The 23,463-nt window shown below is 35.7% G+C and overlaps 1 protein-coding gene across 9 annotated transcripts in view; it reads left to right on the forward strand.

Moving 5' to 3' along the window:
• ADGRL3 (adhesion G protein-coupled receptor L3) overlaps positions 1-23,463 on the forward strand; it is a 945,437-nt gene that overhangs the window by 748,996 nt on the left and 172,978 nt on the right. For all 9 annotated transcript variants that reach the window (XM_013964661.2, XM_013964654.2, XM_013964662.2 and 6 more), the window contains 3 exons: positions 6,980-7,282; positions 9,645-9,748; positions 22,167-22,352. In XM_013964661.2, the coding sequence (XP_013820115.1) occupies positions 6,980-7,282; positions 9,645-9,748; positions 22,167-22,352 (593 nt within the window). The remainder of the gene's footprint in view (positions 1-6,979; positions 7,283-9,644; positions 9,749-22,166; positions 22,353-23,463) is intronic.

Consider the following 23,463-nt stretch of genomic DNA (forward strand, 5'->3'; position numbering starts at 1 on the left):
CTGAACATACTTTTCAAAATAAAGCATAGATAATTGTTATATCATGCACTCATCATGAATTACTGAGTATTTAATATATGTCAGATAGTCTATTTGCATGGAAAACAGAGTAAAATATCAAATTTCCTTGCATTCAGTAAGCTATAGAGTTGAAGACTTTAAATGTGGTTTTGGAAGGATGAATTAATTTATCAAGTCTGTAATGTATATGCTGATTATTAAGTGACTTAAAAGAACATTTATGTTTTTACTTGAAATTAAGTATCATTTATATGACAATTTTTATGCAGCGCTCTTTCTTTTCTTATAATTTTAATTATATGAAGAAAATGAAATGTTTAGTGGTCTTGTGAGTGTTAGAGAGATGATAGGCACAGTGAAGAGCCAAGATTTGACTGTCTACAACTCATAATACAATAAGCTTGACTACTCTACCCTATAAACTCTTTGAGGAGAGGGGTCATGTCATATTCAGTCTTGTATTCCTATTCTAGCAATGAGTTGGATCTCCCATTTGTGTCACTGTTAGGTTCTTTGGTTAAAAAAAGAAAAAATACTTGAGTTTGTTTAATTGTTGCTTTTAAGAAAGTGCTTAGAATACAGTCTAATGACCTTCTTTTTTCCAGACCCTAGACATAAACAGCAGAACAAATAGCTGAGAACTTCAGCCACCCTGAACAAAGGCCTTACGTTTTATCAGTTTCTTAGGAACTTGTGCATATGTAACAGGGATAACCACATATATATCACTTTAAGCATCTGCAATAGATCGAAGTTACTAAAATTACATTCTTAAAAAAAACTGGAGCTTAAATTATGAGCTCTTCTTCCCTACTCACTTTGAGTGTTTCATTTCCAGAAACAGTAATTTTCTTTTTCTTGAATTTAACTTCATACTTATAAATAAATCATGTATAACCCATATATTTTGAAACCACTTTGTCTTCATAGGTAAACTACAATTCACAAACATATGTCACCACAAATATTAGGTGATAACTTCAGTAACTGGATAACAACGATGTCAAAACTAGGGAAATAAAATACAATATTGAGGCTATAAGTAATGAATTATTCTAAATCCTAATACTAATTCAGCATCATTACACTCTGAATGTTTTGCTGCTTGATGAGTAGCAAAATCAGTAAATTCAATTCAGTTGAATTTATTCCCCTAGTTTTTTTGTGTGCACAGTTTTGTAACCAACAAAATTTACTTAATATTCTCATAAATCAAAATTTCTGGAAATTTTACTGTAATGAGAAAATCAACATAACTCTGCCGATTATAACTCAGGAATTCTCAGAAATATGTTCATACTGTTTGAAGTTAATATGTCTGTGTGGTCATTTCAATTTTAAGTACATAATAGTATTTGAGATGGAGCCAAAGAAGAGTTTACTTGAGAAGTACTAGCTGTTCTATTGTTAAAATAAAGACTCAGGCATTGACTCAATTCCACCAACATTATTGAAGGCCTAGTATGTACCAATGAGGGGCACAGTATCCATAATCAAAAGCCATCACAACTCTTACAGCCCCATGTTCTTTTATGTATGCATGTGACCCATAGTATTCGAGTCATCTTCATCACCACTGAACCCTCAAATATATGGTCAAATAGGAACTTGTCCTCCCTACTTCGATTCTCTTCCAATTCAGTTACTCTTGAACACAACAACCAAAGTGAACCTAAGTCAGATCGTATCTTTCCTCTGCTCAGAACTTACTATGGCTTCCCACACCAGACAGAGTGAATACCGAAGTCCTCCCCATACCTGTAAAGTCCTATGTGCTCAGTCCCTCAACACCTCTGTGCTCTCATCTCATATTGGTTTTCCCTCATGTTTCTCCAGCCACACTGGCCATCTCACTGCATAGAGAATTTTGCAGATGATTTTCCCTCTACCTCTGGAAAGCTCCCCAGTTATTCACATCTCTCAGTCCTCCACTTCCTTCAGGTCTCCCTTGTCACCTTAACAGCTAAGCAAAGCCTGACACCCAATCAAAAATTGTAATTCCCTCTTCTAACACTTCTGATTATTTTCCCCTGTTTTTCTTTTCTTCTTGTCATTAGCACTTTTAAATATTTAATATGCTATATATTTTAATTTCTGTCCTATTTAGCATACTAAAATATAAGATCTTTGAGGGCAGGAGTTTTTACTTTTTGTTGTTTTGTTGTGGGGGGGCGCTCCGCAGAAAGAGAGAGGCAGTGGAACTTCCCTCAGCAAAGCCGAGGGGTCCCAAGCAGAGGTGAGCCTGCTGTCCACCAACCCAGTCCCTCCGCGAGGGAGAGACAATCAGATGCAACAGGGGTTCAGTCTGAGCAGTTCCGCTTTATTGCCACAAACGCTTGGTTTATATAGGCAAGCAAGGGGGTTCTGCGAGGGACCTCCCATAGTTGCACTAGTCACGTTAAAGGTCAAATTATAATATGCCATAGTTACACCAATCACATTAAAGGTCAAATTATAATATGCCATAGTTGTACCAATCATGTTAAAGGTCAAATTATAATATGCATATAAGGTCAAGTTGTCATGCGCTTAACAGGAGTCTATAGTAATCATGTACTGTTCATGTGTACGGAAGTCAAGAGAGCCAATCAAAAACTTTAACATAGATCATGCCCCTATCTCTTCCGCTGGTCGCCATCTTGGCTTCCAACCACAAAAGCTAGCCCTTTTTTTTTTTAAGGTTTCCCACGTAGGGCCCCACATTTTGTTGTTCATATCAATATCCCAGTGTTTAAAATAGCACATGGTAAGCAATCAATAATTCTCAGTTGTTGAAGAATAAATAACAATATCTGTCCTGTGCTAAGTCACTTCTGTCATGTGTGTCCAACACTTTGCAGCCTCATGGACTGTAGCCCACAAGGCTCCTCTGTCCATGGGATCCTCCAGGCAAGAATACTGGAGTGGGCTGCCATTCCTTTCTCCAACAACACCATGACTGATAGTAAATGTTTATTAATCTGTTGTTCTCTGTCATTTACTTTGCCAAGTGTGTTGGTAACACTCTTTAATAAATGTAGATCTTTCCCCACAGTGTCTGCCAGTAAAAGGTTCTTTCTTGAATGCTGGTCACATGTATATCACTCGTTGTACTTACTCTTCTAAAAGCTGGCATTGAGCAGAGCCCTTGTTAGTCTTACATGGCAGTAAATGGAAGGGAAGGGATGGAGGATCAGAGACAGCTTTGAAAATAGACTTTTATTCTGCTTAAAGCCAAACAGAAAGATATGACCCTGGTTTGTCGACATCTCTCTGAAGCACAGTTCTGAGGGAAAAAGTTCTATATTGATCCTTGACATTAGTATTTCTGTATTAAACTAAATAAAGTCCTTACAATGTATTTCATAACAAATTAAACATAAAAATATAATTTTTATCAGTGTTATTGCTTCACAAAAATAATTCAATTTAAATATGATAGTTCTGAGATAAGGTCATTTGGGAGAGAGGGGCTTTGTATTCTCCCTGTTCGTTTTCTGTTTGACTTATCTCTTGAATTTTCTTAATGTAGAATAAAATGCATTGATAAAATAAATTTTCCAGCCCATCAACTGTAGATATTCTTAGATGCCCTGCTTGCTATTTTCCCCATTTATCCATTCCTATCTATTGTGAAGTTTTGCAATGTGGGACCCTCCCATGCTTCCTTGACCTATCCCTGATGGTCATCTATATTGGCTGGTAGCTTATTAATTCTTAGTTAGACACAAGGCTAAAAGTTGAGAAAATAATTTTGTCATAACACATTGTAACACATAACCCTGACTTGTTAAATTTGAAAAGGTCTCTTGATGGAGATGGTATCCAATCTAAACTCCACAGAATACATAGGAATTACCAGATGGAAATGGAGGTAGGAATACTGTAGCATACAAAAAGACCCTGGGGCCAAAAGAACAGGAGAGGTGGGAAACTACTGGTGATTTCGTATGGTTTAAGAGTAGAAGTAAAGATGAAAAAACATTGTAAATGAACTGAAGAAAGAAACTCCTAAGGGGTATAGGCATGAAGAAAAAGAGATCAGCCTTTGTTTGGAAGGCAGATGGAAAACATTCAAGGATTTTAATCTGGGGAGTCACCTATTCTAATATATACCCTAAGAATACCCCTGGCAAATGGTAGAGAATGGTTTGGATAGCGAAATTTTAGAGAAAAACAAGGAACATTGATTTTCATTATGTGATGCTATTGCTAAATATAGTTTGGTAGGATACTGTAGTCTCTAAAAATCTGAAATCTGGATCATTTGAAAAAAGCACAATGATCATATTAAATCTATGCTAAAAGACAAATACATTCAAACTTGGCAAGTCTGAAACTATCGCAAGAAAAATCTTGTGATAATGTCATTACTGCTTGTCATTAACCATGTGATTGACACAGTAAGCTGAAGAATCTTCTTACCACACTTGTGATGCACATGTGATGATGCATCTTTGATGCACCATCTCTGATGGTGCAATCAGAGCAAACATGATTGCAAACAAATCTCTTCTCCCAGAGTGTTAATTAAAATATCTAACTGAAGAAGGGTGCATTTATTCAGAAAGCATTCGTTAGTACCTACATAATTCTCAAGAAGAAAAGGAAGACAGTTGAAAATCAATGATTGAACCAGAAGACAAAGAACTCAAAATGCTTTGCTTGAAACAAAATCTATAGCTCACTATCAATGAAAAGATTTACAGTTCCTTTCAAAAATTTTGTTATTCAAAATGGCTCCTTTAAAACTCCAAATGAGAGATGGCATTATTGAAATTGGGGTCAGAAAAGATAACTTGAAATTAACTTTTAACTATTGCCTTACTACTCCATCAAGCAGTAAGAAGTCAAAAAATAACTTTTTCCATCAGCTGGAAAAATTTGCAGAGAAAATGTCTTAACATCCCAGCAATGACACCATTGACACACATTTTTAAACCTATTGCTTAATATTAATAAAATTATATCACTTAATTTTAACATTAATTAATATCAATACATAATATTTAAACTTCATTTTTATTATTAAATTTCTTAATTTTATGTTTTCTTTTTAAAATATCCAGATAATTTTATATGCAAAAAACATATATTAAAATCATTTTTACTGTTTATTATTTTAAGAATTCAGTTTCACTTAGCATTTTAAAATATGTTGCTAAATTTTATATTTGAATTGAATTAAATGCTGGGTCAATAATTTTACTTTCTAAATCCTGAGTTTGTATTTTGCAAAAGTAGGTAGTGAAATACTACTGTTCATATTTTTTGCTTTTATTAGTAAAATGTTAAAAGACTGCTGTTTTCATTCACTGATGATGGTAGGCTGAATGTAGATAATGGTGACCAGGAAGAAAGAAAAGTTTTTTAATGAGATAGACTCTGCCAGACCTGGCAATTTGAGTATATTGTGTATAAGGAAAAAGACAGGAAAAAAGAATACTCTGCTTTCTTGTATGAACTTTGAGTAAATGTAGTTAAGAACATTACCATTCCCATAGAGAGAGGGGACACGAGAGAAAAAGGAGGAAGAGAGGAAACAGAAAAATAAGCAAGAAAACAAAACAGCAAATAGCACCTCTATCCTGTTTTATGTCCCAAATGCACTGTGATGGATTTGACACCTCTTCCGGATTAGCAGAGTCTAGTTGATGGCACAGTAAAGCAGACCATGAATGACAAACAGAAGGCTCATCACAGGACTCTACAGTTTCTTAATCCTGAGATACTTTGAATCTGACCATAGCCAGTGCCCCTACTGTTCGTTGCCTGTAAGTGAGGTTGAGTAGTTTCTAACCTTACAGTTAGAAAAGCAGTGTATGTATGTGGAGGGCTGGTATAAGCTTGTATTCCTATGATGGGAATCTGAATGTATTTTACCAGAAAGATGATTCTCTGCAGTGGTTATTTCTAATGTATTATTAGGACATTCCTTAGTATACATGATAGATTTAATAACCTGTTAATATCTAGGCTTCCCTATTAGCTCAGATGATAAAGCATCTGCCTGCAATGCAGGAGACCTGGGTTCAATACCTGGGTGGGAAGATCCTCTGGAGAAAGGAATGGCTACCGACTCCAATATTCTTGCCTGGAGAATTGAGTGCAGAGCGGAGCCAGACAGGATACAGTCCATGGGGTCACAAACAGTCGGACACGATTGAGCAACTAACACTTTCACTTTTCACTTAATATCTGGTCAAATAACCTAGCCACTTTCATTTGGAATTTGGAATACATTGGGAAAATGCCGATTTAAAAAATCTAGTTAGTAAATAATTTATGAACACACCGATAGGAAACTACTTAGGGAGACAGTGAATGACAAGGAAGAATAGCATGCTGCAGTCCACGCAGTCTCGAAAAATAGGCACAACTTAGTGACTGAACAACAACAAATATCAAGCTTGAAAGTTCTGATACAATGGTTCAGTTTTTAAGAGCATCAGAGTAAATCACCAAGCTACTCCAATTTGTGTTAAGGAGATTCAGATTTGCTCTTTTACTTTTTAGTTTGTGAGCACTTAAATTTCTGATTTTTTTTTTTGTCCTCTATTTGCAACATTTTAGAAACTCATGTTAACGTTAGTGTGGAAAGAATATTGCTTTCAATATATAGCTCTCTCCCTATCTATAAGTTTGAAAATGGTTAAGAGAGGGCTTTAAATTTTTGTAATTCCCTAATTGTTGAAAAGTCCTGAAGCTTCTTAAAGCTTACTGAAGAGTTGAATTGTGCTGTAACTTTGTTTTCTGTAATTGAAGTCACAGAGAACCACAGACAAGACTACATTTAGCATTAGCCAAATGGCTTGTTTTAATACTCAAGTGACACTCTCAAATTTTTATATTGGTTTATCTTTCCCATATTTAAAGCTCCTTGAATCGTCAAATAAAAGAGACTTCTGAAGTATTAGGATGTCTTCAGGTCCTACTGTGAACCAGCAATGCAGCTGTTTTCTTCTGGATTTTATTTCAGAAATCTCTACCACAGGACCTCTTGGCACAGGAAGCACCACCACCAGTACCACCCTTCGGACCACAACCTGGAGCCCAGGCAGGAGTACCACCCCCTCAGTGTCAGGAAGAAGAAACCGGAGTACCAGCACCCCATCTCCAGCTGTCGAGGTGCTTAATGACATTACCACACACCTTCCATCAGCATCGCCCCAAATCCCAGCTCTAGAAGAGAGCTGTGAGGCTGTGGAAGCTCGTGAAATCATGTGGTTTAAGACTCGTCAAGGACAGATGGCAAAGCAGCCATGCCCTGCAGGAACTATAGGTAAGTTTGTCCTGCAAAACTAAGCTAAAGGTATATTGCTAATTTGGCTTGCTTTCCTAGCATTTTTTTTGTCTTGTTTATTTGTTGTTGGTGGTGGTTTGGGGTTTGTTTTTGTCACAACATATTTTAATATTTGATTACATTCTGGACTCAGCTAAATTACAATTGAAAGCAAAATATTTCCAGAGTTTGAGAATGCAGCCTAAAGAAGTCACAGGTGACAATCTGCTGGTAATATTTATGAGACCAGTAGTTCTCACCCATGCTGTGCAGTTTCTAGGTCAATTTCAATTAAGCTCCAAAGGGACTTCCCTGGTGGCTCAGATGGTAAAGAATCTGCCTGCAATGCGAGAGACCTGGGTTCTATCCCTGGGTTGAGAAGATCCCCTGGAGGAGGGCATGACAACACATTCCAGTAATCTTACCTGGAGAATCCCATGGACAGAGGAGCCTGGGAGGTTGCAGTCCATGGGGTTGCAAAGAGTCGGATGACTGAGCAACTAAACACGGCACAGCACAACTTCCAAAGAGCCAGCTCTTCTACACAAAAGCTCAGAGTTAAATCACTGGGTTAGTGGGTGCTAGTTTTCATGCCTGTCACCATCAAATATTGATTACACAAAGCTAGACAGAGGAGGTGCTAGTTCTCATGCTTGTTACCATCAAATATATATTACACAAAACTAGACTGAGGACTTCTATATTAGATAATCATTGGAACTACATATCATTTAACAAGAGAAAAGTTTTAACTATCTTTTATTACCAGTCCTCATAGCTGGCCTTAATAATCAGAGGCTCTTTGTTGTCAGGGATGATGCTGGCAGGAGCCAACCACCTCTTACCCAGCAACCACTGGAGACATCAATCCTGCATTGTTTTCTGTAGGGAACAGTCAAGAACAGGATAGCTCTTTACCCTCCACCACCACCTCCCCGCCCCCTGCTTTTTTTCCACTCTTAATCGGACACGACTGAGCGACTGAACTGAACTGAACTGAACAATTCATAATATCCAAAACTCAGAAATAGTTTGATTTCTTATTGTTACGTATAAATCATCATAAAATTAATACTTGACACCCTGCATAAAATTTGAATTATTCCATAAAATATGTAAATAAAACCTAGGCAATAGATGTCATTAGACTAGCATTGTTAGGACTCTGTCTCTGGGTTCCATTGATTTGATTACTTCAACAGGTTTGTCTTAACAAAGTTTCAATGTGGATACATACTTCTGAATTCCATGGTATATAAAGTGATGGGAAGATCAGAAGATGTATATTGATTTTTATAAAAGTGCACATTAAATTTTTTTCAGCAAAGTGTTTAAAATTATTCTGAAATCTCCCTTCCCTTTATGAAGGTGCACAGTGTTTAGCCCCATTGTTTTCTATGGTATTGGAATCAGAAAACATTTTTAATTTCTCTAGAACTGTCCCTCTAATTTTGGACCTCAATTCCTTTATCTCTAAAAGAGAAATAATAATAGCACTAACTTCTTCAGATGTTTGTTGTAGAGCTTACTGAAGTACTTTTTCTTTGAAAGCAGTTAGCAAACTACAGAAATATGTTGTTATATTTCTGTGAAAATGAAGAAAGAGATTTAAAGAAAACCTGAAACCCTCCCTCCCAGGTGACTATGTTATGCTGTGGTCTTAATTTTACCCTTTCCCTGTCCCCTCTGCTGATGCTGTGTCCAGGCCCACACAGTCTTTTTTCACTTGAATTATTGTGATAGCTTCTTCATAGCCCCCGCATCACTCCCCGAAATTCATCCTCCATCCTGCTGCCACAGTTATCTTTCTAAAACCTAAATCAGCCCATTTGTCTCCTCTGCTTAATGGCCTTCATTGATTTTCCAACACCCGCAGATGACAGACAAGGGCGTTTACGGTCTGGCTCTGCCAGCCTTTCCAACTCCATTAAATACAACTCCCCTACCCAGCAGACCTCAATTCAAAACACTTGATTCCCAAAGACAGCATATTTTTCCTTTGCCTGGAATGCCCTTACCCACCTTGCAGAGTGATTCCTTTTTGACTCAGCTGCTACCTTATATCTGAAAACTCAAGCAATAAGCCCCGTGGAGGCTTATTCATTTAATTCATGAAATTATTCCCTGTACCTGGTGTAGTTGTCCATAAATGCTTTAAAAATACTGAGTGTTCTGTTATGATTTTCTAATGATAGTTGCTTTGCTTGCCAGGCACTATAAATGGTACTTTAATAGTCATTACCTTAGTTCAATGATCACAATCTTATCTTTTGCTCATATGTAAAAATATCATGGACATAAAGTCATTATAAGAAAGATTGTTTGGATATTTGAAGCAGACCTATTTTTCTCATTATTTTAGGAGTATCAACTTATCTCTGCCTGGCTCCTGATGGAATCTGGGACCCCCAGGGACCAGACCTTAGCAACTGTTCTTCTCCTTGGGTCAACCATATAACACAGAAGGTAAACCATGCGATTGGCAAGGAAGGCTTTGCCAGTTCTAGATCCTGTTGAATATAACAGCTAAAAACAAAATAGTCAATATTTGTTTTAATTAATGTGGAAAAATTCTTCCATTTTATTTTAACTCAAGATTTAATGACAGTTCTAATATGCTGTGAGATAATTCTAGAATTTTGTTGTTCTTAAAGGGCAAATCTGTGTATTTCCCCTAAACTGGCATTATGGCTTATAATAGTTTTATTATTAATACAAATTTTATGGTATTGTGAATTACAGATATAAAAGTCTAAGAGGTATTATAAATCAAACAAGCAAAAGCTTCTAGTATTCATACATATGGATTTTCCTGTGGAAATTATAATTACCAAAAGAAAAAAAAATCTACCTTTGGAATCTTAATCCATTTGATAAATGTTCTGTAACCTATTCATTTATCAGTGTTAAAAGTATACACATGTGTGACAGAATCTTGCAGACTCAAATTTGCAGGGCTTATTTGGTTGCAATATGTTGAGCATTTTTATTATTAATGCACTGTGGAGCTTTGAACTGATTTCATTACAAACAGAGACCAGATGTGCATTTATGCCAAAAGGGCTATGGGATGAATCCTTATTATAGCAATTTGTGCAGATTTATGCACTCCTAAAATGGAGAATCCTTCTATAGCACATTAGCTATGCTGAGGAATTTTTGAAAGAGATTTTTCCTGAGAAATATTACAAGTGATGGCCTCACTAAAAGCCTGTCTGTGCCATTTGCTCTTTTCTCTATTTGTTTTTAACCAGGCTTATCCTCAATAATATACTGTATAATAATCCATAAATATCTACCCAGTAGATCATTTAGCAGATGAGCCATAACTATCTATTTACCCTAAATCATGGAAGACCAGTGGTTATATTGACTCCAGTTACCCTCTTACATATGCATCTCCATACTTGTTGCTATTCATAATGATGCTTCTCCAATTTCAGTACTGTTCCTGCCACAGTTTTTATGTTCTTTGATTTTATTACAATGTAGCTCAGACCCCAAGGCAAATAACTCTTACTGGATGTGATCAGATTAAAAGATCAGTAGCATATCACCTTACATTAGCAACTTTTAAAAACTATTCCCTACATACTTAGCCTGGGGGTTAACATTAATTCAGTAATAATTCACCTAGAAAGCTGTGTTTTCATGTTAATTCTTGAATATGGTTGGCATATTTCATTGCAAAAAATACTGGTGACTTTAACTGATAATATTGCTTAATTCTTTCCTTTCCTCTGCAGACCTTCTAATCTTATGACAAAAGACACAGTTCCTTGCAAAGACCAGACAGTTGTTGCCCATTTGATTTAGGGATGGAATGTTTTTATTTTATAACAGATATGTTCCATTCTTTTGGAGGGTTTCTGTATAATCCTTATAGCATCTGTAAAAATATATTAAGATTATACAGTTTAGATAGTTAAAATTTATAATACCTTAGCTAGATTACTTATAAATTTGTAGAATTGTCAAACGTTTCATAGTGGGCTTTTGAGCCCTGGAAATCGATTTATGTGCTTATTGCTGGGTCAGCGCTGGAGCTGGTGTTTAACTGGTTCTACCTTTATTGAGATGTCATGCTTAGCAACAACACTAGCTACACGATGAATAGATCATGATGGCCTTTATATCCCATAACCACTTAGCTAGTTTCTCTTCACTTCTCTCCACTCTTTTCCTTGGTGTATTCATTATACCTCCGACTATTTATGCCATTCATTAAACATAATGGTAGTTGAACAGGCTACCACAAAACTCCAACATATTTAAATATTGATGTTGTAAACCTCTGAGAGAATCTGCATGCACTTCCCATAGTGATTTGTCTCTGTTTTCTCTCCCTCCTCTCCAAAGCATCTTCTACAGAATTCATCCTTTTACTCATTTCCTCCCTCAGTACCCAAGTCCCAACAGCAAACAGATGGAACCTGTGCAGAGAGCTTGTTTACAGTGGTATCGAGGGAACAAAGGTTAACTGCAAGGGATTAAGAGGAATTCCAATGCTAGGAACCTGGATGGAGCTTTTCCCAACCCCAGGCCTATGGTTGCCAGATCAAAGGAATGATGGAAAATTGGTAACAGAGTGTCTTTGAGAGGAAAGATGACCTCTAGACAAGAGACGCTTCCTAGCCTCAGGCAACTTTTCAGAAAAGATCTAGGGGAATAAATATTCTGATCTCACCCACCCCACACCTCTTAACTGGCGTCACCTGCCCAGCCTCCCCACTGCTGCTACTGCGGCTAAGTCGCTTCAGTCGTGTCCAACTCTGTGCGACCCCATAGACGGCAGCCCACCAGGCTCCCCCATCCCTGGGATTCTCCAGGCAAGAACGCTGGAGTGGGTTGCCATTTCCTTCTCCAATGCATAAAAATGAAAATTGAAAGTGAAGTCGCTCAGTTGTGTCTGGACTCTTTGCAACCCCATGGACTGCAGCCTACCAGGCTCCTCCGCCCATGGGATTTTCCAGGCAAGAGTACTGGAGTGGGGTGCCATTGCCTTCTCTGAGCCTCTCCACTAGCCAAACCCAAACAAATGCCAGAGGGAGAGATGTCTTAAACATATCCTGTTAAGTCCATTTCCTAAGATAGAGAAAAGGATGGAGGAGGATGGAAAGTGGTCTTCCCTGACTTAAGAAATGGAAAGTATCCAGCAGAGTTCAGTTTTTCTTTGCTTCTCTCACCCGTCCTCCCTTTCTCATCCTCCTCTTCCTCTCTTCACTGTCTCTCTCTTCCCTCCTTCCTTTCTCCTGCTCCATCCTCTTTCCTCTGCTCTGACCTCCCCATTTTTCTTATGTTTTATGCCATGTTGAAAAACTTAAAGTGAAATAGGTATCTGATTTATTCCTCCCCTCCTCTACTCACTGTAGTTCTGAGAATTTTTAAAGTAGAGGAACACTGTTTACCCCCAATAACAGTATAGATGGGGGGAAAAAAAAGAGGGAGTGATTCTCTCATTTGAGAATTATATTCAGTTTCCCCTACCCAAGTTTGTGGGTACTACTGTAGGTTGCAAATAGGAATAAATAAATGGATCACGGTGCTTACTTTAGTTGGAAAAAAGCAAACATTATCATTTTTCTTAAGAAATGAGTTGTGTTTTTTCCTCCTGCAATCAGGCAAGGAGGGAAGAACCAAGCACAGAATCTTGATGGTTTTGTGATTCACAAATGAAGTCAGGCCACTTATATACGGGTGAAATGATAGATTAAATTTTGAATGGTATTATAGAGTAGATTACATTTCACTAAAGAAAATGTAAGCCTTTAAAGTCAGAAGAAATTTGTTAAATGCTGACCATAATACTTTCATAGTCATGAGATTAATAAGAAGCCAAATTTGTGTAGAAAGGAAAAGCAAAATACAAAAAGGAAAATTTACCTCAGCAGCAACAGGAAAGTGTAGGAGCAGAGGAGAAAGGAGAAATTGATAGGTGAGTGGACAAATGGATGGGCAAGTGGACAGAAAGGTAGATACAAAGATAAATAGATGATTGGATAAAAAGATTAGATAGTGAAGCTGAGTACACACATCTTGAAATTAATGTTTTAAAAACATTTTCCTGTTTATGGAAGCCAACAAATTAGTTTAGAGCTCTGCCTTCTCAGATACATGTGATGAAATATCTGATTTTCTCACCTTTCTCAAAGACTGTTCAACTGAAATCATAATCTCTGGCTTTAGTTTAACCTGTAGCTTGGATTCAAGTCTTCAAAACGGAGTTTATATTTTCTATTTTTGCATATCTGTAAAGAATTCATTGTACTTTATAATCCCTCATATCTTTTTTTCAATTGAAAACTATGAAATTATAAATGTGAAGACCCTCCATATTTATAATATTTCCATGTAAAGTGAGATCTGCCTCCTACTTCATTAACTGGTCCAAGTATTATATGCAAAAGAAACACCTGAATTGTTACTGGGAAATAGTCTTTCTGTTTCTAGCAAACTAAAGTATCTTTTCTTTTGTCTGCACACAAGTTACTGACAGATTTTGAGATAATGTAAGGTTCTTCCTGCATTTTCTAAAGAAGGATGTGTAGATCTAGAAATGGTGTTGCTGTTTTATAATATGTGCATGCTAAGTTGCTTCAATCATGTCCAATTCTGTGCAACCCTATGGACCGTAGCCCCACAGGCTCCTGTCCATGGAGATTCTCCAGGCAAGAATACTGGAGTGTGTTGCCAAGCCCTTCTCCAGGGGATCTTCCCGACCCAGGGATTGAACTCACACCTCTTATGTCTCCTGCATTTGCTAATTCTTTACCACTAGCAAAACATGGGAAGCCCCAGGTTCAGGTTACAGTACAAAATAAACCAACCGTTTGTTCTGGAACTGTGGTTGAATCTTGTACCCAGATCTTAATTTCACCATTCTTTTAGCACCCATAGATCTACTATGGAATAAAAGTAAATTGCTTATTAATTTTATCAGAGATTTGTGGCATTTCCATATCTTCAAGCTTAATTAGCGTACATTCAATTGTAAGGTAGAGGCATTTTATCGTCTATAAACCCACTTGACTCAGATTCATAGAAAAATAGGTAGATCTTTCAAAGAAATGGTAGCTTTGTACTTAAACACTGTAACTCCTCCATGAATTGCTTTGCCACCTAATTAATGTTTGATGTATAAAATCCCATGAAATGTCAAAGCTTATTTCAAATAAAATGGTTTTTTCTTGTGTCAAAATTTGAAATGCAAATAGTATCCATCTCTGTCATAATTATCCTTAACTACAGCAGCAGGATTTCCCCTCCCCTATTCAAGCCTTAGGTATAATCCCCCCATTTCAATACAGGCATTAATTTACTAATCCTCACAAAAGTTATAAGATTTCTCAGTATGCATGTACTTATTTCTGAGGAATAATTTTAGCAGAATTTATTAAAAGAATTGTTAGAGATAGACATTGTAATGATGCTTTAAGCTAGAATGAGCGAAATAACTATTTCAGTCTTGCTTCTTTGCATAGAAGACTTGAGGCAGATGTAAGATATGTGTATATTTTTGTATGGAAATAAGATAATAATAACTGTGGTGAGTGAAATAAATAGGACAATCCGAAAAAAGAGTAGCTTCGGGATGCCACTGGAAAGTTTCATGCAGGCCTGGTCTGAATAAGCAACCTTTGAACTGAGCTTGAACCTTAAAGTCATAGTAGCTATCAGTCAGTCAGTTCAGTCACTCAGTTGCGCCCGACTCTTTGCAACCCCATGGACTGCAGCACTCCAGGCCTCCCTGTCCATCACCAACTCCTAGAGTTTACTCAGACTCACGCCCATTGAGTCAGTGATGCCGTCCAACCATTTCATGCTCTGTCCTCCCCTTCTCCTCCTGCCTTCAATCTTTGCCAGCATCAAGGTCTTTTTCCAAAGAGTGAGTTCTTCGCATCAGGTGGCCAAAGTATTGGAGTTTCAGCTTCAAATTTAGTCTTTCCGATGAACATTCAGGACTGATTTCCTTCAGGATGAACTGGTTGGATCTCCTTGCAGTCCAAAGTACTCTCAAGAGTCCTCTCAAACACCACAGTTCAAAAGCATCAATTCTTTGGCGCTCAACTTTCCTTATAGTCCAACTCCGACATCCATATATGACTCCTGGAAAAGCCATAGCATTGACTAGATGGAACTTGGCTGGCAAAGTAATGTCTCTGCTTTTCAATATGCTGTCTAGGTTGTTCATAACTTTTCTACCTAGGAGCAAGCATCTTTTAATTTCATAGCTGCAGTCACCATCCGCAGTGATTTTGGAGCCTCAAAAAATAAAGTCTGCCACTGTTTCCACTGTTTCTCCAGCTATTTGCCTTGAAGTGATGGGAACGGATGCCATGATCTTTGTTTTCTGAATGTTGAGCTTTAAGCCAACTTTTTCTCTCTCCTCTTTCACTTTCATTAAGATGCTCTTTAGTTCTTCTTTACTTTCTGCCATAAGGGTGGTGTCATCTGCATATCTGAGGTTATTGAGATTTCTCCCAGCAATCTTGATTCCAGCTTGTGCTTCATCCAGCCCAGTGTTTCTCATGATGTACTCTGCATACAAGTTAAATAAGCAAGGTGACAATATATAGCCTCAATGTACTCCTTTCCTAATTTGGAACCAGTCTGTTGTTGCATGTCCAGTTCGAACTGTTGCTTCCTGAACTGCATACAGATTTCTCAGGAGGCAGGTCAGGTGGTCTGTTATTTCCATCTCTTTCAGAATTTTCCACAGTTTACTGTGATCCACACAGTCAAAGGCTTTGGCATCGTCAATAAAGCAGAAATAGATGTTTCTTGGGAACTCTCTTGCTTTTTTGAGGATCCAGCAGATTTGGCAATTTGATCTCTGGTTCTTCTGCCTTTTCTAAAACCAGTTTGAACATCTGGAAGTTCATGGTTCATGTACTGTTGAAGCCTGGCTTGGAGAATTTTGAGCATTACTTTACTACCGTGTGAGATGAGTGCAATTGTGCATTAGTTTGAGCATTCTTTGGCATCGCCTTTCTTAGGGATTGGAATGAAAACTGACCTTTTCCAGTCTTATGGCCACTGCTGAGTTTTCCAAGTTTGCTGGCATATTGAGTGCAGCACTTCACAGCATCATCTTTTAGGATTTGAAATAACTCAAGTGGGATTCCATCACCTCCACTAGCTTTGTTCGTAGTGATGCTTTCTAAGGCCCACTTGACTTCACATTCCAGGATGTCTGGCTCTAGGTGAGTGATCACACTATCATGATTATCTGGGTCATGAAGATCTTTTTTGTAGAGTTTTTCTGTGTATTCTTGCCAACTCTTCATATCTCTGCTTCTGTTAGGTACCTACCATTTCTGTCCTTTATTGAGCCCATCTTTGCATTGTTCCCTTGGTATCTCTAATTTTCTTGAAGAAATCTCTAGTCTTTCCCATTTTGTTGTTTTCCTTTATTTCTTTGCACTGATCACTAAAGAAGACTTTCTTATTTCTCCTTGCTATTCTTTGGAACTCTACATTCAAATGGGCATATCTTTCCTTTTCTCCTTTGCTTTTCACTTCTCTTCTTACAACTATTTGTAAGGCCTCCTCAGAGAGCCATTTTGCTTTTTTGCATTTCTTTTTTTGGGGGGATGATCTTGCTCCCTGTCTCCTGTACAATGTCCCAAATTTCCGTCCATAGTTCATCAGGCACTCTATCAGATCTAGTCCCTTAAATCTATTTCTCCCTTCCATTGCATAATTGTTAAGGATTTGATTTAGGTCACATCTGAATGGTCTAGTGGTTTTCTCTACTTTCTTCAATTGAAGTCTGAATTTGGCAAGAAGGAATTCATGCTCTGAACCACAGTCATCTCCTGGTCTTGTTTTTGCTGACTGTATAGAGCTTCTCCATCTTTGGCTGCGAAGAATAGTAGCTTTGAGAGAATCCAATTGATGGCACCACTGCCATTAACAAGAAGCCTGGAAAGACTCTTGGTGCCTCTCTCTCATTTCACTCACACATCCAATCAGAGAGTAAGCCTGTCTGTACTTGTAAATCTCTCCCAAATCAGGCCACTCCATTTTCCATGCTGCTCCAACCCTAATTCACAACAGCTTTTCCTACTGTGTTAGCTTCATAGTAGGTCCCCTTTCACTCACTCCTGAACCCTCTAATCCATTCCACTGAGTTCTGTTTGAAATATAAGCCTGAGGAGACCGCTGCTATTTAGATTCTTTAATACCTTCACATTGCTCTTAGCTCAGTTTCCCAAAATCATCATCATGCCTTTCAAGCAGTGCTGCTGCTCTGCTCCTGCTCAGCTCTCCAGCTGCCTGAACCCCAGTAACAAGTACCCTTCGTGCAGTGCCCTTAAGTCTCTCTGCACCTCTTTCCTAAAAGCTTCTCTCTCTGCCTAGAAGCCCCTATCCTCATCCCAACCTAATTTTCTCTTTTCTATTTCTCTTCAGATTAAACATTCTTTCTCAGAGAAGTATTTCCTAAATTATTCCCTAACTTCAGACACCAGGCTAAACTGCCTTTAGGGCCTCCCTGGTGGTCCAGTGGTTAAGAATTCACCTTGCAATGCAAGAGACACCTGTTCAATTCCTGGTCTGAGAAGGTCCCACCTGTGTCAGGGCAGTTGAGCCCATGCGTCACAACTATTGAAGCTTGAACACCCTAGATCCTGTGCTCCACAAGAGAGGTTACCACAAGGAGAAGCCTGTACATGGCAACAAGAGAAAGTCGGGAAGCAGCAACGAAAACCCAGCACAGCTAAAAATAAACGAAAAAAAAAAAAAAAGCTGTCTTTAGATTTGATCCGCTGCACTGGGATTCTGGATTGAATTAAAAAAAATTACAATTAAATAATTGTGCAGTTAATTTATTAATAGCTCTTTTATTATGTGAAACCACTTTATTTACCATTTTATCCCCAGACATTAGTATAGTGTTATTCATAGAAATTCAAATTGTGGTTAAATAGCAAATGAGCATATAGAATGATAGAACAGTTTTTGAAATTATAAACAGAAATGTTTTATTCTTTAAAACTGTATGTATATATGTATGACTATATATACATATGTACATGTATACATATACACAATTTCTTCTATGTTGGTAGCAGATTGAATTCTGAAGGTATAAAATATTTTTTAAATTTATTTTCTACTTTTAGTACCCTGTCTTCCCAAAACATGGTTATTCTAGAGTTCACTTACTTATATAGCATCCTCTTGGCTCTCTCCACAGTCCCCATCAGAATTTTATCTTACTGGGTCACCCTCAACTTGTCTGTTAACTTTCAACTTATTTGATATTTTCTGTTGCTTTCTTACCTAGTTTCCAGGTCTTTATTACCCCTGTACTATATTCCCATAAAACCTCACAGAAATTATCTTATAATTGCATTTTTGAATTAATACCATCTGCTTTTATGTACCCCGCATACCAAGTGGTAGAATTTATTTCCTTAGGAAATAAGTGTCCAAATGATTGTTAAATGAATGAAATAATTTTTTAATATTTAAAACTTTTTAAATATTACTACTACAGTTTCTTCAATTTTAAGAGGAAGCAGGGATCATAATAATAGTTATATCCATTTTTATTTTTCTTTAAATATGGTTTTCACATTTTTATTTTAAACTTTTTTTATAACTTATATGTACTTTTTTTTTTTTTTTTTTCTGTTGCAGCTTTCTTGTTAGTGAACTTTGAGTTCCAGACTTCCTTTGTGGAATTAATTTGATTTATTCTTCATAAATTCATAAACACTTCTTGAATGCAAAAACATAATAACTATTTTTAAGATAAATTACTGATGATTTTTGTATTTGATTCAGCATTTACAACAACACACTATCTGTCATTGACACATACATTGGCAACATCATTATCTTTTATGTTGAAAAGTTATATTTTGACTTGTCATCTATATTTTCAGCTTTTTCATTACTGTATTTTTAAAAAAAATTTAAATTTTTATATTAGGGAATTATATAGCCTTCTTTTTTATCTTATCATGTCGTATCCCAATATTATAATAATTAATGTTGAAAACAAAGTTTGTACAACTACCCAGAACCAAAAAAAATTGAATTGCAGTATGAAAATACCTATTATTTTTTTCTGTTTGTTAAGTAATTTTTCTTTTTATAATGTTCCCTGATAGCTGTAATGAAAGTCATTACTTGAATCTTTAGTTTTGAAGATAATGTGCTAAAGCCTATTACTTATTCTAGTAGATTCCAGCCTTTTTCCAAAAGGGCTCATTTAACTGAATCACAAGACTCCAGAGGTGCATATGCCTTTACATTTTCTCATAGAAAAAGTACTATGTGGTAATAAAGACATAGAAGAAAACAATACAATAATAATGATTAATAGTAACAATGGTAATAAAACAATTACACAAGAGCACAATGCTTAACAAAGTAAAATAGTAATTTCACAAATATGTTCATTTTTATGAGAATAGCATAGGTGGAACACGATAGCAAATGCAAGACTCTGTGCATGGTGCACTGATTAAAAGAATATTCTTTTGGGATATTATAGGAACTCGAGCTATCTGGATACTCATGTGCACAGGGGTTTTGTAACATTGCTAAGCAATTGTATCAGGTGTTCAGACTTAATTGATGGAATGCTGAATCTGAACACTTTGTGAATACTAGCATTTTACCAATTTAATTAATGAATAGTGAATTTTATAAATCATTGAGTTAATAGATTACCAGTAAATAGCTCTAAATTGTATATGATGATTAAATATATGAATTATGATCACATTTATATCATTTTGTGACTGCTTCAAAGTACTTTCATGATCCATCAGTGGGTCATGAATGCTACTTTGATCTACATTGACTTTGTTACACATTTATCCTTGAACCTTATAATGTATCCCATTTGGTGTTACAAGCATCTTAGTTTTTCAGGCCCTGATATTTTACACGTTCAATAAACTTAGTGCAGGTATTTCTGTCTTTTTTCATTTTAAAGGTTTTTAAAAAGTACCAATTAACCATATAATACTTTAACATATTCTTCTTACATTATATATTCTTGTAAAATTTAAGCATTGAGGAAAATGATTCTTCTTTCGATTTCCATCTTTCAATTTTGTCCTATGTGTTTAAACATACACATATATATATAAACACACAAAATATCTACATATAATATTTATTTTTCATAGCATGTTTATATGCTACTCAAATAATATCCATATTTCACAAATACCATGCCTATATATATTAGTATATATTTATAATTTTTATACTTGCATTTAAGTCAGTATTACATGTTGAAGATTGATGTTAACAGTATTGTTCTCTTTATTACAAAGCTGTTGTATAGTATTCCATAATTTTTATATATATGCCCAGTTTTGCACAGATATAATCCATTTTGTTTTTTACTATAAGCAAGCTGGAATGAATATATTTGAACATTTCCCTTTCGTAACAGTGGGATTATTTTCTTACGGCTGATAGTGATAAGAAAAATCTCTGTCTTATACAGTCTTCACATTTCAGAGTTTAATAGACACTATAATTTACATAGGAAGTATACAAATATACACATCCAGTAGTAGTTTATGGTTGTCATATGCATTTATACAAATCTTTGCCAACACTTGGTTACTAAGCTATTTTTGCGTATTTGAATTAAGATTTTCTATAAACTTAAGAATGTGATTGTTAACAATTTAGGTATTCCAACTGCTCCAATTTATTCATTTATTTCTTTAACATTTAGTCCTGCTACAAATATATTAAGTATCCCTGCATAAATAGTGGTAACCAGTTTGAGTTTTGAAAGCTGTACCCCTTACAGCTTTCTGAATATTGATTAGGAAGATAGCCTTACAAAGAGAAGCCCTTTCTGTTTGTGATCCTAAATTCTATATCAGACTGTTAAAAACAGAAAAAGAGAAGAAAAGAAAATGTTCTAAATAATGACACTTTTGTATAAGTAATAGTAGGGCAGACTAAAATTAGGAAAGATATATGCCAAACCATTAACAATCTCTAGAAAGTGGGAATGTATAGAGTCAAAAGAAGAGACACTCATTATTTTTGCATTGCATACCTATATCTAAATTGCACTAATGTATTATAATTGTACTTTAGTTTAATTTTTAAAAAGATCAAGGACATGATAACTTGGAAAATTATACTTATTTACCTTTTTAAAAAAAGTTTTACAGGCCTTCCTTACAAATTAGTATATATTCCTATCTTCTTATTGCCCAGAGCTGTCAAATTTGTTCAAGTGATCGTAGCATATAAGTTTTATCTGTTTTAACATCTTTGGATTGTTGACAATTTGAACAATTCTTATAGAATATACTTAAAAAATCAGCACGTAGTTTGAGAGAAGGAAAGTGATAGAATCTAAGCAACAGTTTGCTACCAAGTACATGGGAGGTGAAATCTCTTACTTAGTAAGAAGATGAAGACCATTTTAAATAGCAGCATTTTTATTTGGAATTACATTTTCACAGAGTTTAGCAGACAGTGAGTATTCCTTGTGAACTAAGTGTTAAACTAGACATAATGGAAAATTTGTATTGTTCTCTGAGAACACAGTTGTTCACAGCACAAAGTCATCAATGTTCAATTTAGAAATGCATAGAGAAAAATCACTGGGCAAACCTTAGACTTAACCCCTCAGATGGGTAAATTGAGAATCATTTCCAGAAGTTAGATTCCTCAAAAGGAGCTTCCTAAAGGCATGACTTTCAAGTTAGTTATTAAAGAAAATAATGGATTAGCAGGAAAACTCAGGGAATGTGTACCAAATAAAGAGGGAGTTTAATAACTTACTTACCTCAATGATTATAACATATGCAAAAACAATTGTCCAAAGAAGCCAATAAAATTACTTAAGATCTCTTTCCTTTTTGTTCTGTTTTCAAAATTGTAGTTGAAATCTGGAGAGACAGCTGCCAACATTGCTAGAGAACTGGCTGAACAGACAAGAAATCATTTGAATGCTGGAGATATCACTTATTCTGTCCGGGCCATGGATCAGTTGGTAGGCCTCCTAGATGTACAACTCCGGAACTTGACTCCAGGTGGAAAAGATAGTGCTGCACGAAGTTTGAACAAGGTAAGGACCTTAGTTACATGCATCTTTAAAGTTGTAGTAAAATCAGTGAGACTTCCCTGATTAATTTCTCTCTTTCCATAAAATTAGATCATTCTAAAGAAAATTGCTAGCTATATTCAATTCACTTCACTGTCTCATTATAATGCCCTTATTTGACTTTCAATCTAAGGAACAATAAATCATAATCTCTTTAAATATATTTTAAATTATAATTCATTTTCTGTAGAATCCTGTTCTGGATGCTAAATTCTGACATGGTTAATATAGATAAATGCCACTTCTTTTATTTCTTTTTTTTCCCCCTTTCAAGCCTTTACTAATATGATTAACAGTAAAACAAATATCTAGTCAATAAAGAGAAATTTAGAAAATAATGGTGAGAAAAGATATACATAATACATTATCAGTTCATTATATTATAGATTAAAAAAATAATTTAACCTAATTCATATCACATTTAAAAGCTCATTGGACAAAGCATTTGTTTTAATTTTCCTTTTGATTTTTAAGTAACTTATTTTGCATCACTACCAGTATAACTTAATAGGTTTTAATGTGTTTCAGCAACTTTGAATTGTAAGTAATAAAAATATTTTTAAATTTTAAGGAATTTTATGTGTTTTAATTTACAGCTATAAATCTACAATGTATGTTTATATACATTATATACACATATGTAAAATTTTGTATATAACTTATACAGATATAAGCATTGTATTTAAGTGTATAAAATATGTTTAATAAAGATGATCAGTTATTGAAACTGGATTTTAAGGCCTTAAATATCAGGGATAATCTTAATATCAGGATACTTCAAACAGCAAGAATTTGGCAGCAACAGACTAATATCCTGTGGAATTCACTGAATGAATATTCCCCTTTAGAATGAAAAAATAACTTTACAGAGTGGTCTTTGTTATGTTTATTTCTTTTCTATCTTATTTGACTAAGAGTCTCATGAGATGGAAGACATTTTTTAAATGATGATTGTTTGACATTAAAGAAAAAAAAAGCTAGATATTTTATCTAGCAGTTTTTTCTGCAACTTCATCCTCAAAAAATAGATTCAGTTTTATCAGTTAGATAGAATTTATTACTAAGGGTGTTTTTT

Source organism: Capra hircus, chromosome 6, assembly GCF_001704415.2.
Source record: "Capra hircus breed San Clemente chromosome 6, ASM170441v1, whole genome shotgun sequence".
NCBI classification, from domain to species: Eukaryota; Metazoa; Chordata; class Mammalia; order Artiodactyla; family Bovidae; genus Capra; species Capra hircus.